Here is a 15828-nt window from a genome sequence, read left to right as displayed (position 1 = left end):
AATTCTGAGAACGTGAATCAAGAACAAAATATTTTTTTGCTTATTGCTTTTGAACTTAACTGTCCTTATATCGTTATTTTGTATATTTTTATTTCTTTTTAACTACAAATATTTCTTTAATTTCACTTAGAACTTCGTTTTTTAAGAAGGAAATCATTTTTAATTAATTTTTAATAAAAATCACTGTAAAAACACTTTGTTTAAATTTAAACTACTTTTATGTTTTCACTTGACATATAAATATGTTTTAATTGGTTCAATATGGCTTGGTTCAATTGGAAGCTTAAGTGTTGTGTTGGATTTTGTGGTTTACTGTAATTTTACTGTCCGTCTCTCTATGGTTGTATAATAGATAGATACATAGTTCTTTCTCTGTCTGCTAGCTAGCTAGGCCCACACACACACACACACACACACACCGTGCAAAGCGGTGCGCGGCCTGTCATCCTTAAGTCAGCTGTTATTAGTTAAGTGTAAAGGCTTTGAAATTTGGGGTGGAACAAGAAATTATATTTTGTAGATTTAAACTTTAAATTTTCAAAACATAGAAAATACATACTTAAGCATTTAAAAAAAACATAAATTTTTCACCCTATAAAAAATTCGATCTACAAAATTTTGTATGCCCGTATCATGCATTGTTTTACCTGCATGAATTTTATGGAGCGAAGCTTCTAAATTACTAACTTGTCTAAACCATCCAAACATGTAAGTTTACTTACACTCTTAGACGCAAATAGAGAAAAATGCTTATAACATTAATCCTTAACACCCTTAGAATCTAAATTTCATAAATTAAGTTTTTAGACAATTTTATCATTAAATAATTTGTTATCATACAAAAAGCTTAAAATAAAACAGAATTTAAAAAGACTAATGGACTTACGTATACATTGTAGCTACGCTTGGAAGATTACTATTGATTGGTACATTAATCCTTATGTATAAAAATGCAAATATAACATTTTTTAAAGCTGAAGTCTTTGTTATGGAACTTATCATTCTTGTTTATAATTTCTTATGAAGATGTTCGGATTCATTCAACCATTAATGAATGCTGGCGACGACGCGAGCCAACACTCTTGCCATCTGGATATCTATCTATATCTAGCCATCTGTATGTCTATCTATCTATCCATCTACCTCTCTACTTTCATCTATACTATTTCTGTCTATCTTATCAGAATAGCTATCTATCTATCTACTTGTCTAATATATCTTTCCCTTTCTGTTTATCTATCTTAATAGATATGATGTTTTACTTGCAATCAAGATATAAAATCTTTAATCAATCCAACTACAATTATACTTTTATCTATTCTCTTTAATTTCTATTTCTTTCAAGCGAGTCAAAATGTACTATTGCCTTTCTATCCCTTTATAAATCTACTCATTTCTTTTGTCGTTTAAAAACTACCTTTTTATAGAAGTTACAATTCTCCAACTAACATTTAACTGATTTAAAACTTCTAAAGAATTGATATGGTCTTATTACAACAAGGATGACAACATCCATAAAAGCGAAGCTCTGAAACGGTAGGACAAACGAACATTAACAGTCAAAGCAAAATTATAAGTAAATTTATTGAAACAAGGATGACAACATCAATAAAAGCGAAGCACTGAAACGGTAGGACAAACGGACATTAACATTTGTATATTGTCAGAACTGAATAATCAGAATATAAATGTATAATAGTCGAACCAAAATTGTAAGTAAATTTGTTGAAAAACTGCTGGATACAGGATAATGTTTATGGACATACTTACATTTTGAGAACTTGATTATAGAGTTGCTTCGCTTATAACATTATACTTTGTTATCCTAGGAATTAATATACCAAAAATCAGATTAATCGGATGATTAGATCACATGAAAAGTTGTTGTTATTAAAGTAAAAAAAATCGACATGTTTAAAATGGACGTAAGAACATTCTGGTAATGATTATAGAGTTGCTTATAAATCGTACCTAACTACTAAAGGAATCACCATTCAAAGTTTGAAATCGATAGGACAATTCTAACATGCCTAAATCAACGTTCCAGACGAACGCACGGACGGACGGACGGACCTACCTTAATTATAGAAAAATTTCGCTTTTAAAAAGCATCTCTCTACATTACAAGAAGATGATTATTTTAAACTTTTCTATTATTAAGGAGAAGGAGAGAGATTGTTGTAAAGGTTCTGGAAGCAAATGGCAACAATTTTTAAGGTAAAAGATATAGAGGAAGAGGTCAATGAAAAATAAATTATTAAACTTAACTCCAATACTAGAGTAGGAGATTAATTTATCAACCATTGTTCGCGGGAAGCTGTCAATAATACGATGCGATAAATATTATTTATTTTCGAATAAAGTGTCTTTATCCACGTGCTGCCTTATCCCCGTTAAAAATATTTTTTCTTCAGTGTTTTGTTGCAGCTATGTGTAGCAGAAAGACAATATACAAGTCTTTCTTTTCTTCAAACAAGAGGATTCCTAAGAAAAGAGGTATTTAGACATTTTCCTTCATATTCCATTTTAACCACAAATGATCTTTTTGAGAGAAAACGTAATTTTCCCTCTTTTTAGGTTACTAGCGGCTTCGCCCCTAGCCTCTAGGGGCTTCGCCCTATATAGTTATGGGAAGTCAACCCTTCTCAATAGAAATATTCAAAAAAATTATTCTTTGTTTTATTACTCTGTGGTAAACCCAGGTTGTGCGCTTTATGCACAAAAATTTTGATTTGTACAAATTTAACCCAATTTGTTTGCCGTATACACAAAAATTTCAATTCGTAAAAATTAAACCTAGGTTGTTCGCATACACAAAAATTTATATTAAAAAAAAATTTTTTTATTTTTTTTCGGGGGGGGGGGCATTCATGGGGGCTTCGCCCCATGTTGCAGTGGGGTTCCCCCACCCCAATTACTGGTTTTTGTTTACAAAAATTTTAAAAAATTAAAAATTTTGGAAGTGGGGATTTTTTTTATTTTTGGAGGGGGTTGGGGTGTCCAACCCCCCAAGAAAATAGCTTAAAACCACCAGAGGACCATGAGGTATATTCCCAGAAGGGTAGAGCCCAATTTGTTCAGCAGTTATTGAGATTTTACAAAAAATGTAAAAAAAATTTTGGGGGTTTGGTTTTTTTTTTGGGGGGGGGGGGGTTAGATATACCACACTTTTCTGGGATCTTGCTGAGTCAAGTATCAACTGTTGGAAATATCAAAGGATGACTCCATGCAAAATTTGAGCCGGATCCGGCCAAAACCGGCCGTGAATTTTATGAAAATCCGGTTTTTTCCGGTTTTTAGGGGGTATCTGTAAATCGATTCAGCTGGAGCAAAACCAGTTAGAGGTACAAAAAATTTTACTTCACATGAAATTTAGCCAATGCAATTGCCTACAAAATTGTACTTTTGTAATTGGGGGCACTGAACCCGTCACCCCAGGGTCACCAAATATAAAGTCTAGGCGGCCCACAATGCTGAATTTTCACCAAGTGAAAGTCTTGTGTCATTATCTCTTATGAGAAAAAAGTTATTAATTAATTAAAATTTCAAATTGTGATTTTTTGATGGATTTCTTTGATGAAATGACAGGCTGGTCAATTTTTAGGCCATTTTTAGCGGTTTTCGGCCCGCCACGCCCAAACGGTTTGAGATAATCTCACGGGACCTTTTGCCCAACCTAAGCCTGGTTATTTGTAAGGTCTAAGAAAAAAAAATCCCGGATTGGATGAAGCACGACGTCGCTGCGTGCCGTCAAAAATCGCTGGTCGGCTCATTTTGCCCCCTCAAACCCTCACCTCGTGCCATTTTTCTGTGTAAAGATTATAATTATAATCTTTTGCGTAAGTCTGTTTTTTTTTTTCCTAGACCTCACAAATAACCAGACTTAGGTTGGGCAAAAGGTCCCGTGAGATTATCTCAAACCGTTTGGGCGTGACGGCCCAAAAACCGCAAAAAAATGGCCTAAAAATTGACCGGCCTGTCATTTCATCAAAGAAATCCATCAAAAAATCACAATTTGAAATTTTAATTAATTAATAACTTTTTTCTCATAAGAGATAATGACACAAGACTTTCACTTGGTGAAAATTCAGCATTGTGGGCCCCCTAGACTTTATATTTGGTGACCCTGGGGTGACGGGTTCAGTGCCCCCTACACCCACGAAGTGGGCATACTTTTGAAAATCACGTTTTTTTCAGTTTTTCCCCTTAAAGGAGGGGAAGGAGTCGTTTTAGAGACTTTAAGCATCTCTTTGATGTTGAACAACTTTTTGAGGCAGACATTTCTTTATTTATGTTTCATTCGCCTCCGGCTAACCGTTTAACCGTTATTTGACGCCGAAGGCGTGATTTTTGGCGATTTTTGCCGTTTCCGAGGTTTTAATGGACATTTAGGAGGGGAAAGAGTTGTCCAATCAAGTTGATGATGAAGTACAATTTTGTAGGCAATTCCATTGGCTAAATTTCGTGTGAAGTAAAATTTTTTGTACCTCTAACCGGTTTTGCTCCAGCTGAATCGATTTACAGATACCCCCTAAAAACCGGAAAAAACCGGTTTTTCATAAAATTCACGGCCGGTTTTGGCCGGATCCGGCTCAAATTTTGCATGGAGTCATCCTTTGATATTCCCAACAGTTGATACTTGACTCAGCATGATCCCAGAAAAGTGTGGTATATCTAGGGGGGGTGTCCCACCCCCCAAGAAAATAGCCTAAAACCACCACAGGACCAGTAGGTATATTCCCTGAAGAGTAGAATCCGATCGGTTCAGTGGTTACCGAGATCTTAAGGGACAGACAGACAGACGGATAGACAGACAGACGGATAGACGGACAGACGGACAGACATCAAGCTACTTTGGATTATAGATAATTAAGCATAGAAGAAAAGGCAGAAATTCCATTATTTTGAATATTTTGGATAATAGGCTGGAAAAATATATTTTTAGGGTACCCTGCGGAGTGTGTATGACAGTATGTTAGTGGACTTGGACCAATGGGAAGTTAGTGAAGTTAACTCTAGTGTAGAGGATCATGTTGCTCTAGCTACTTGTGATTTAATTATACTAATAAAGGTAACATAGAGGACTAGTCTACCTTAGTGTAAAGGACTAGGTATGACTTAGAAAGCACAACAACTCTATAATCGTTACCAGAAAGTCCGTACGTCCATTTAAAACATGCTGATTTTTTACTTTTTTGACAAAAAAATTTTGTATGTTAGAATTATCCGATTTTTGATATACTGATTTCTATTACAACAAGATACAATGTTATAACCGAAGCATCTCTATAATCAAGTCCAAAAAATGTAATCAAAGTATGTCCACAAACAGTGCCATTTATTTAAGCTGTTTTGCGAGAAATTTACTTACAATTTTGTTTAGTCTCATGTATTAATATTCTGCTTATTAAGTTCTGACACTCTACAAGTCTTAATGTTCGTTTGTCCTTCCATTTCAGAGCTTCGCTTTTATGGATGTTGTCATCCTTGTTTTCTATTCTAGGGACGGCTAATTACAATGGAAGTTTATGAAAAGTTAACAACCCTTGAGACCTTCCCTTCATTCAGTTCATACATTGAAGTTATAAAGTAAGTAACAAGACTTCTTTTCTCTGTCATATCATGTAAAGCATCGTATTACAGACAATTTTCAACGAATTCTAAAAGAAAAAATATAAAAATATTCTTACGATTTTGTATTTTAATATTCACAAAAAGCTGTCTATATTACTATGCGATAGATTACTATTCTTTCCCTTCTAAGTTTTACTAGCGGCTTCGCCCCTAGCCTCAAGAGCTTTGCCCCAAGAGGTGATCAAAAAAAAATTTAGGCGAAATTCGTAAAAGGACAAAGGAAATCTTCTGCATAAAAAAGGACCAAGGAAATCTTCTGCATAAAAAAAAGGACCAAGGAAATCTTCTGCAAAAAAAAATGGGTGGGGGGGTTGGGGGTGTCCCACCCACAAGAAAATAGCCTAAAACCACCACAGGACCAGTAGGTGTATTCCCTGAAGAGTAGAATCCGATCGGTTCAGTGGTGTCTGAGATCTTAAGCTTCAGACGGACGGACGGACAGACAGACAGACAGACATCAAGCTACTTTGTATTATAGATGACAACTTTTTTGTGCTTTTCTACTTATGTTTGTTTTGATCCTTGTTGTTTCTAGAAAAGTGAAGAGGAAAGACTTATCTTGTGGATTTATGGAACCTTGGACTAATGTTTACTTTCTAGAGGTAACATTTATTGGATCAACTGCAGTTCATGGTAAAATATTCCTGGTAACGAATATTTTCAAAAATCTATGAATTTTAAGGCTGCTAGCTGCAAAACTGCTGAACTTACAGATCATTCCCGCAAAACGTTTTTAAGCGACATAAGAAGGCCTACAAATAATCTGGAATAGCCATAAATCAATAATGCACAATTATCTCGAAGTGCAGAGAAATGCGCGAAAAAGACCTATTTTACGCGTTTTTTTCTTCTGTGGAGCTTTCCCTGTGCATCATTGAATCTTGGCTATTCCAGTTTATTTTTAGGCCTTCTTATGCCGCTTAAAAGGGTGTGCGGGCATGATCTGTACGTTCAGCCATTTGACAGCCTTTAAAATTCATAGATTTTTGGAATTATTCGTTACCAGAAATATTTTACCATGAACTGCAGTTGATCCCATTTATTTAAATTTATCTACTTATATCTTACTATCTGTCTATCTCTCTATTAAACTTTAACTCCCCTAGCATCTAGGGGAGGGTGGCTAAAAACTTCTCACGTTTTAAAATAATACTGTTTAATATGATACGATTCCGTAAAGCTTTCCTAAAATATAGAACTCAATCGTTTCAATTGTTAGTGAGATTTTAATGAACAAACAATTTCGATTAATTAAGCTGCTGTGTTACTGGTATTTTGGAGAAGAAAGACAGTAAAATAGACTAATGTCTAAAGAATAAGATTAAAAATTAAAAAGATTAAAACCATCCCTGGCTATATTATTTAAGCATCTTGAGGTTTAAATCAGGAATAGGTATAACCAACAAGCAAAATAAATATAAAATAATATCTGGGGGGCAAATGGAGAGGTCGTCAATTTTACGATGTGTTGCCCCCCAACGACAGCGGAAAAACATGTATAGGTTTTGTGATTTTTTACCGAATTAATTTCGTTATTTGTAGAAGCTGGGATAATAGATAATTATATTTATGTATCACTATGCATCTATCAAATCTTTTTTTTCTTTTTATCTATCTATTCGATATCTGTATATGTATTTTTTTAACTCTTAAAATCTTTTTGTAACCTAGAAATATCAACAATACGACCCCTCTTCATTTTAGGTTGGTTTGTTGCTGGATGGCCTAACCATGTGTACAAGCTTATCAAGTTGGCAATTTTATAAGTAAGCTAGGAATTATTTTATTTTTAACTCGTTGTCCAGAAGATAGGTTCGAGTGTGATAAATTCACTGAGTGAAAAAAGTCTAATACTTCTTAGTTATTTATTGAGTTATTCATTTCGGTGACCATGGCACCCTCTTCAGCCTAAATGACATAAATCATATTTTAAAACGCCATAACTAAAGATAATAATTATTTTTTCATTGATGTTATATTATGCGCGTATAGTAAAATATGGATAGGATAACAGATGCAAATCAATACCATGCACAGTTAGAATTTTCTGACAAAAAGGTTGTGTAATGAAATGTTTGGATATCGGTAGAATATTTGCCGAGACGGACATAAAAAGTTATTTATACAGAAGTTTGACATCCCAACAAACTTGTTTTGTTTAACAGGAGTTTAACAGATTTGCAGGCTATAACCGAAAAATTAGACAAATGGAATGAAATCATTCAAACGAGGTTAGTAGATCATATCATGTTATACACACTTGTCTGCGGATAAAAAAATATATTTGATTATTTCATGTTTTTTGTGTCTCTTAATGTGACGTCTCTAAATGGGATGATGTACCCTAATACAAAATATTATTTTAAAAAACTTTTCTTGAAAATTGTGGAACTATCGGTCTATTCAAAATTTTACTGGATAACATACAGACTTTTTACATTAGAAAATATAGAAGATGCATGAAAACATTTTTACGATTTTATAATTGATAGATACAATATTTTATTATTTTTAAGAATCACGAAACCTTTAAAATTTTGTATTATATATTTATTGTTATTAGCAGCGTAGTTACTTAATAATCAGGGCAAGCCCCTACATGCAAAAATGTATTCTTATCCTTGTCTGTCTGTAGATTCATATCTCGCTAAGTTCTGACCGACATGGTTCCCCTTTGTAGATAAGCTTAATGTAGATCCTTGTCTTAATAAGGGGGGGGGGAAGTTCTGACACATTTGCATAAACCTGGTGTATAGGCTTCATCTTTAGACTGAGAGGATCGGTTATTAGGGATAAAATCATTCTTATATGATAAATTTCCCCCAGATTTAAGATTTTTTGGATAGGCCTCCAGGTTCCGGAGCTCCAGGCCTCCAGGTGGTCTCTCTACAGGTAAAAATGAAAAAAAAATTTTTTTTTTTAAGAGTTAGATGTCAGCTTATGAGACAAAATATGTATGTTTTTTCTTCAAATATGTGAATAACAATCAAAAAGAAGCATATTTTGTTTTATAAGTTAACCTCTAACTCTTCAAAAAAAAAATCTTATTTTTAATTTTTACCTGTTCAGAGACCACCTGGAGGCCTGGAGCTCCGGAACCTGGAGGCCTATCCAAAAAAGCTTAAATCTGGGGGAAATTTATCATATAAGAATGATTTTATCCCTAATAACCTATCCTCTCAGTCCAAAGATAAAGCCTATACACCAGGTTTACGCAACTGTGTCAGAACTTCCCCCCCCCCCTTATTAAATTTTTGGGGATGGAAATTCCACCTCCACAAGAGAAATTACCCCTGGATGAAAATAATCCATCCATAAGTTTTAAGATCTCTCTTCCATTTTCATGCTTATGTGGTTAATTTCCATAGCATTTTATTCATCAAATTCCATCTACCTATGAAAATATTAAAAACTTATTGAATTTAAACCTTTTAAGGTTTTAAACAAATTTTCTTACTGGAATTAGGTTTTAATATGATTTCTAAATTCTGAGAAAGTAAATTTGTATCATTTTCTAAAATATGAGTTCAGTGAAAATAATTTATTAAATAAAAATTTGATGTAATAAATTTAGTTCCAAAGAACTGAAGCCCACTCAAACTTAACATATAGGTCAGAATTAGGGTGAGAGAAGATATTGCAGTGTAAATTAAACTGGTATCCAAAGTTTTATAAATAACTTATCCTATATAATATCTTAAAAACTTTGGATACTTTATTTGAATTTTTACTGGTTGGTTTCAAACTATAAGTAGAGTTGAAACTTTTTACTAGCGTGGCTCCAGCCTCGACCTAAAATCAAGAAAAACTCAACATATTTTTTTCCCCATAAAAAATGTTTTTGACTTTTGAAGGTTTAAAAGTTCAATTTTTGATAAAAATGGACTAGAAAAACTTAAAAAGAGCATTTGCACATGACAAAACAGAGTTACCAAATTATAATTTATAAAAAATCTCTTTATTTATCTAGTCCGGAGCCAGAGCCGCTTTTCAACGAAAATTACGGCTCCGGCTCCAACGAAATATGGCGGCTCCGGCTCCGCAACGCTGCTTTTTACCAATGATTTTAATCTATAGAAGGGTTAATTTAGTTCATTATTATCAAGGATGAATATCAATTCATCGCTTATTGTCTTATCTCTTAAGATCCATGGTTAAAAATTTTAAAAATTTCTTTTAATGGACAGATTTTAAATAAGAAATAAAACATTGAAAATTTGAACTATCTATAACAACTAAGGGTGCCAAATTTTCCTCTCAGTTACTTGATAAAATGAAACTTTATGTAAGAGCTTTCGTTGGAATTATGTTGACGTCACCGAAACTGTCCCAATTTTGTATAACTTTTGCGGAACAAGTTCCAATTACGTCATATTTTTCTTTCCCGAAAAAGAGAAGGGGGAAAGAAAAAAAAGGGAAGGGGGGAAGAAAAAAGAGATGGGAGAAAAGGGGGTTTTCCCCATCTCTTTTGAAGAGATTTTCTTCCCCCCCTCCCTTTTTCGGGAAAGAAAAATATGGCGTAATTGGAACTTGTTCCGCAAAAGTTATACAAAATTGGGACAGTTTCGGTGACGTCATTATGTTTTATAAAAAATGGTTAATATTTGTTTTTAAATAAGGATGACAACATTAATAAAATTGAAGCCCTGAAAAGGTTGGACAAAAAACATTTACGCTTGTAGAGCTATTAATGAGAACCATATGGTTTTAGCGGTTAAAGAGATTCTTCGGTACAGACAGGCACACAGACAGACAGATTTCCTGTTACTTTTATATTACCAGTAATCACCGCTCACTATTTTAGGGAAACGAGAAAATTGAGTTTTGCTACAAGTCTGTTGCGAGGAGTAAGGTAGACTTTTAATTTTATTTTGTTTTGAAAATAATTGTATAATGTTATTTGCTATTTTGAAACTGAATCTAGTACATTCATATTAAAATGTTTCTTAAATAGAACACGCATTTAAAGAGTAAAACTTTGACTCCGTGAGTTTCGGCTATTATGAAAAGCAAGAATTCATTGAATTTGATATTTTTTTTATTTTTTAGTGGTGGGCAGGTAGAGCCTGTTTTGTATACATGGTTCTCTAAGTTCAGGTATGATGGTTTTTAGTAGCGATGCTAATTGTGTTCCTTCAAAGTGTCGTGCATTAAACCCTCACCTCTTATTTTTAAAATATGTTGAAAATAAGAGGGGAGTGCTGTTGTATAATTTATCCGTCGTTTTGTATGCACACAAAACATATTTTAATTTATATTTTTATATTTATCTAAATACTTATATTTATGTTTTTAACGTTATTTTATTATGATATTAATTAAAACGTAGTGATACCATTTTGTGTATTAGAAATATTTATGTACATTTTTCTAAAGTACATATTTAAAACCAGTTCCTAATGTAAACATTAGCGGGTATATAAGCTCGTACGTTTCAAAGATATAGCCAGTTGTTTCTACAGTCAGAATGCTTGGGGATAACTACCCAGCAGAACTCTTGACTATATAGGGCCTAAGGCGTGTTTCAGGGACACAACCTGACACAACCATCACAATAGGTTAATTCTGTATACTTGTGAAACTTAATTAAAGGCACCAACAAGTAAGGTTTTTATTTCTTTATTTTCATTCTTTTATTTAATATCTTTTTCATAATGCTAATATTATAATATGTTGTAGTTTTATGAACGTGCAATAATGTATCTGCTGTTACATATATTCGAGTGTCTCTTTTAATTCCCTAACTGCAGGGCTTCGGATCCGCATTGATTTTTTGCGTATCCGGATCCTCAAAATTTGGTCAGTGCGGATCCAGATCCGGATCCGGATCCTACCGGATCTGATTCCGGATCCTTGACAATAAAAATAAAATCACCAAACCTTTAAAAAAATATTTATTCTTAATTCGAAGTCAAAAATACTTTTAATTTTCAAGTCTTACCCTAAACCTTAAAGATTGGCTCTCATCAAGAGAATGTCTGAGATTTTATATAAATTTAGGTAGATTTTTTTGAGTCCAAGGATCCGGATCCGGATCCGCATTTTTTTCCGGATCCGGATCCTTGGACTCAAAAATATGCGGATCCTTGCGGATCCGGATCCGAAACCCTGCCTAACTGTAAATAAACATTGTAAAATAAGAAGATGTCTGGTGTTATGTTTTTAGTTGTTAGCCACTTTATAAGTTCCACAACAAGTGGAGGGGGGGTTTTTTCTATGACTTAATCCTGCAATAAAATCTCCTCCTTCTTTTTTTAAATTTATTTAAAAATAAACGGCGTAGCGGGTTTAGTCGAGGACCCTTCGAGATGGAGTTAACTTTGGATTTAACTTCCATAAGGCCAAAGTAAAAATATGTTTTGTAGACCTTTAATAGAATAGTATTGATGGGGATTGACGATTTAAAAAAAATAACTTTGGCTTTATAGAAGCTTACTAGCGGCTTCGCCCCTAGCCTCTAGCTTTGCATTGCCCCAAGTGGTGATAAAAAAAAATTAAGGTGAAATTCGTAAAAGGACCAGGGAAATCTTCAGCAAAAAAAGGACCAAGGAAATCTTCTGCAAAAAAAGGGGGGGGGGGTTGACATTTTTGTTTTTGGGGGTTCGGGTTTGTCCCAACCCCCCAAGAAAATAGCCTAAAACCACCACAGGACCAGTAGGTATATACCCTGAAGAGTAGAATCAGTTCAGTGGTTACCGAGATCTTAAGCTTCAGACGGACGGACGGACAGACATCATTCTACTTTGTATTATAGATATCATATAGTTATCTCCCTCTAGAGGTTCTTGAGTACCCCCCCCCCCCTCCCCCATCTGTACATACCTCTTATGCCCTCATTATCATCTTATTTATTAGTTCAAAAAGCTTTACTTCTATTGAATATAATCGGCCGTTTTTGCTTTATTGTAATAATTGAAGTTAGTTAATATCATAATGGAGGGAAATAGAGCAATACCGTTTGAATCTTTTCCCCAAAAAAAGATTACCAGTTACAAAAGGCAAAACTCTAATATCAAAGTTTTTGTTTGTCTTTCTATACGTATACTGTTTATTTAGCCGGTTTCTATGTAATATATAATAAATTATTTATAACTAATCAACAAAGTAGATATCTTACTTTATCAACTTCCTATTTATAAAATAAATTACAGTTTACTGTTCTATTTTAATCCAAGCTATTGTAAACTTTCATTACTGTGCTTAAATTATGAAAACAAATGTTTATTCTAGAGCTGCGCTGCTATCCAAGTTTTCTCTCTACTTCTACACAGTTCTCAGCAAACAGTGTTCAGGTTAATAGATTTATTATCCTCCTAGATGGTCAATCAGACAGAAAAATCAGTCCAGCTTGAAAAGGAAATTGTAACAACCACAATTTTTTTTAATATCTAGCCACATACGATTCTCCAATTGAATCTTTATCTTAGGTAATTGAAATATTTTAAAATGACTTAATAACCTTAATATAAATGAAATGAAAATGACCTGCTTTTTGGGAACACTTTAGATATAGCTTCTAGACTGTTTAAGACTATTTATTTCTAAATTAAGGCCATTATTCTATCAAAACATATTCTAAATATATTAATGTTTAGGAAATGATATGCGAGGATGGATGGGAAAGCTTCCCTCTGATATTTCAAACAAGTAAGTAAGGGCACTTTACATGAAGGGTCGGTTTAGCAAAATTACCCCTTCTGTAGATTACAATTAGTGATTGAATCTTTTGGACACTTGGAATAAGAAAATTATTTTTAATAAAACTCTGGGGACTAGTATAATAAATAGCCTAATGTCCCCTCTCTCCCTGTGTTCTAGTCATTTTATATCAAGGGCGGCTCAGCTGCAAAATGTTGAAAAATGTTCCGCATTGTGTATAATTTGCCGCTGGATATTATAAAGTTTTGGCGACTTTCATCGAATTTGGAAGTAAGAATCAGGACTCGGCAGCCGCGCGTCAGCTGCTTGTAAACCTCTGTGAAGTTAGGTATATTATAGCTTTTAAATTCAGCTGGATGTCTATACATGTTCTTAAACAGACAGTTCATCTTCTTTTTGCATGCAAGCGGGTATAAATTTGAAGCTTATGAGCTCCCGAGCCCTGGCTGAAATGAAATTACAAAAAATAGTTGGTTGGCAGCTGCAGATTTTAAAAAGATTGAACAGCTACCTTGCCGAGCCCTTACAAGAGTTAATAAAATTTTATTTTTATTTTAGAATCGCAGTGTTTAGCCGAAGATTCGATGCGGCTAATGTTTGTTTGATATTCAATGGAAATAATCTGCCTGGTTTCAAAGGACCTGGATATCATATTCAAGTAAATTTACACTAATATATAAAGGGAAAAGTAGGCTGCGGGTAAAATCCGTTAAGGTGTGTGTTTTGAGCTTAAAAATAGTAGTAGAACGATAATATTCACTAAATATGTGTATTTCTTATTGAAAAGAACTATAGACAAAAATTTAAAAAAAAAAAGTTAACATAAATTTTTATCGTTCTACCACTATTTTTAACTTATAACACATAACCTTTACGGATTCTACAAGAATCCTACCACTCTCTTTGCAATTTTTTTTTGTTTGTTCATTAAGATCTCGCTAACCATAGAACAGAACGAGTTCACCTTTTTTTGAAGTTACTAATATATTATGAAATAAGAATTAGCATTTTCAATAAGTTAGAATTAAATTCTTTCAATTTTTTTATTTAATTATCGTTTTTTTGACTCTTTGGTTTGCTGAGCTTTCATTTTTTAGAGATTTTAAGAAACAATGCATTATAATGGAAAAGTTTGGATACTACAAGATTAAGATTTTACCAACTATTAAAGAATAAACATTCCCCTAAATTATTTTTACGCGTCCATAAAATGTTGGATACTAGAATATTTACAGTTCAAAGTTTGAATACTAAAATGTACAAAATTATAAATAAGGAACTCTGGTGAAACATGACATTTTTAAAATGAGATTTTTTTCATCCCATCAAAGTGTGCAAAGATAGATAGATAGATAGATAGTATAGTAGGACAAGAAAGAATTTTTAAGAAACAGTCTAAAAATATATAAAGCAACATTAGATTCCCAAAATTAGATTAAGATTATTGTTATAGGAAATAAACTTATTTAATTTTGCCTAAGGCTTTTAGGCAAAGCTTAATTCTCAGTGATGAAGATACACGACTAAAGGACAATGATTAAGTGTACATCCTTAATTGAGATAAACAAAATTAACATTATTTTGAGCAATTTTGCTTTTTTAGGCAATATTTTTTGTCATTCTTTAATATGTATACATAGTTAGATGCAAGATTATTAAATGTGCGTAAATATTCCTATTAATTCTAAATATGCAACATTGTATAATTTTGTACACATTTTAATATCAGGAATTAAGGATCAACACTAAGATTTTTAATGCAAACCTGAACCATTTTGTCCATGTGTTGACTTTAATTACTGTAGGCTCAAATATATCTGAGGTTAGAATCTATGCTAGAGGACAAGATATATCAGGAGGGTTGACTCTAGAGGCTAAGATCTATATGAGGGGGCTGACTCTAGAGGATAAGATATATCAGGGGGTTGACTCTAGGTGATAAGATATATCAGCGGTTGGACTCTAGGTGCTAAGATATATCAGGGGTTGGACTTTAGAGGCTAAGATATATTTTAGGGTAGACTCTAAAGGCTAAGATATATCAGGGGTTGGACTTTAGAGGCTAAGATATATTTTAGTGTAGAATCTAAAGGCTAAGATATATCAGGGGTTGGACTCTAGGTGCTAAGATATATCAGGGGTTGGACTATAGAGGCTAAGATATATTTGAGGTTAGAATCTATGCTAGAGGCTAAGATATATCAGTGGTTGAACTCTAAAGGCTAAGATATATCAGGGGTTGGACTTTAGAGGCTAAGATATATTTTAGGGTAGACTCTAAAGGCTAAGATATATCAGGGGTTTGAATCTAGAGGCTAAGATTTATCTTAGGTTAGAATCTAGAGGCTAAAATATATCAGGGGATGGAGGCTTACCATTACATTATTACATTAAGATATAATAAGTCCATAGGGGTAGGATAAACTTATACCAATTAAAAATCATGACATTTTTGCCATTACCTATTCTTTATGATTGAATGACATGAAGATAGTGCAGTTACATATATACTAAATTCTAAGAAAATAAACTAAA

General features: G+C 33.3%; 1 protein-coding gene across 3 annotated transcripts in view; it reads left to right on the top strand.

Annotated features, from left to right (window-relative positions):
* The window catches only part of LOC145329762 (KICSTOR subunit 2-like), a 74733-nt gene that overhangs the window by 17901 nt on the left and 41004 nt on the right, over positions 1 to 15828 (top strand). For all 3 annotated transcript variants that reach the window (XR_013883081.1, XM_080174144.1, XM_080174143.1), the window contains exons 3-14: positions 2162 to 2217; positions 2415 to 2496; positions 4946 to 5071; positions 5504 to 5589; positions 6170 to 6236; positions 7339 to 7400; positions 7800 to 7865; positions 10439 to 10486; positions 10684 to 10731; positions 12865 to 12926; positions 13230 to 13281; positions 13852 to 13951. Coding sequence is in view for 2 of the 3 variants with exons in the window: in XM_080174144.1 (XP_080030270.1) it covers positions 2162 to 2217; positions 2415 to 2496; positions 4946 to 5071; positions 5504 to 5589; positions 6170 to 6236; positions 7339 to 7400; positions 7800 to 7865; positions 10439 to 10486; positions 10684 to 10731; positions 12865 to 12926; positions 13230 to 13281; positions 13852 to 13951 (855 nt within the window). In the remaining variant the exon portion in view is untranslated. The remainder of the gene's footprint in view (positions 1 to 2161; positions 2218 to 2414; positions 2497 to 4945; positions 5072 to 5503; positions 5590 to 6169; positions 6237 to 7338; positions 7401 to 7799; positions 7866 to 10438; positions 10487 to 10683; positions 10732 to 12864; positions 12927 to 13229; positions 13282 to 13851; positions 13952 to 15828) is intronic.

This window comes from Acartia tonsa, chromosome 10, assembly GCF_053477335.1.
Source record: "Acartia tonsa isolate MP-2025a chromosome 10, ASM5347733v1, whole genome shotgun sequence".
In the NCBI taxonomy this organism is placed as follows: Eukaryota; Metazoa; Arthropoda; class Copepoda; order Calanoida; family Acartiidae; genus Acartia; species Acartia tonsa.
Note: the sequence above shows the minus strand (reverse complement) of the source record. Positions and strands in the feature narration are given on the sequence as shown.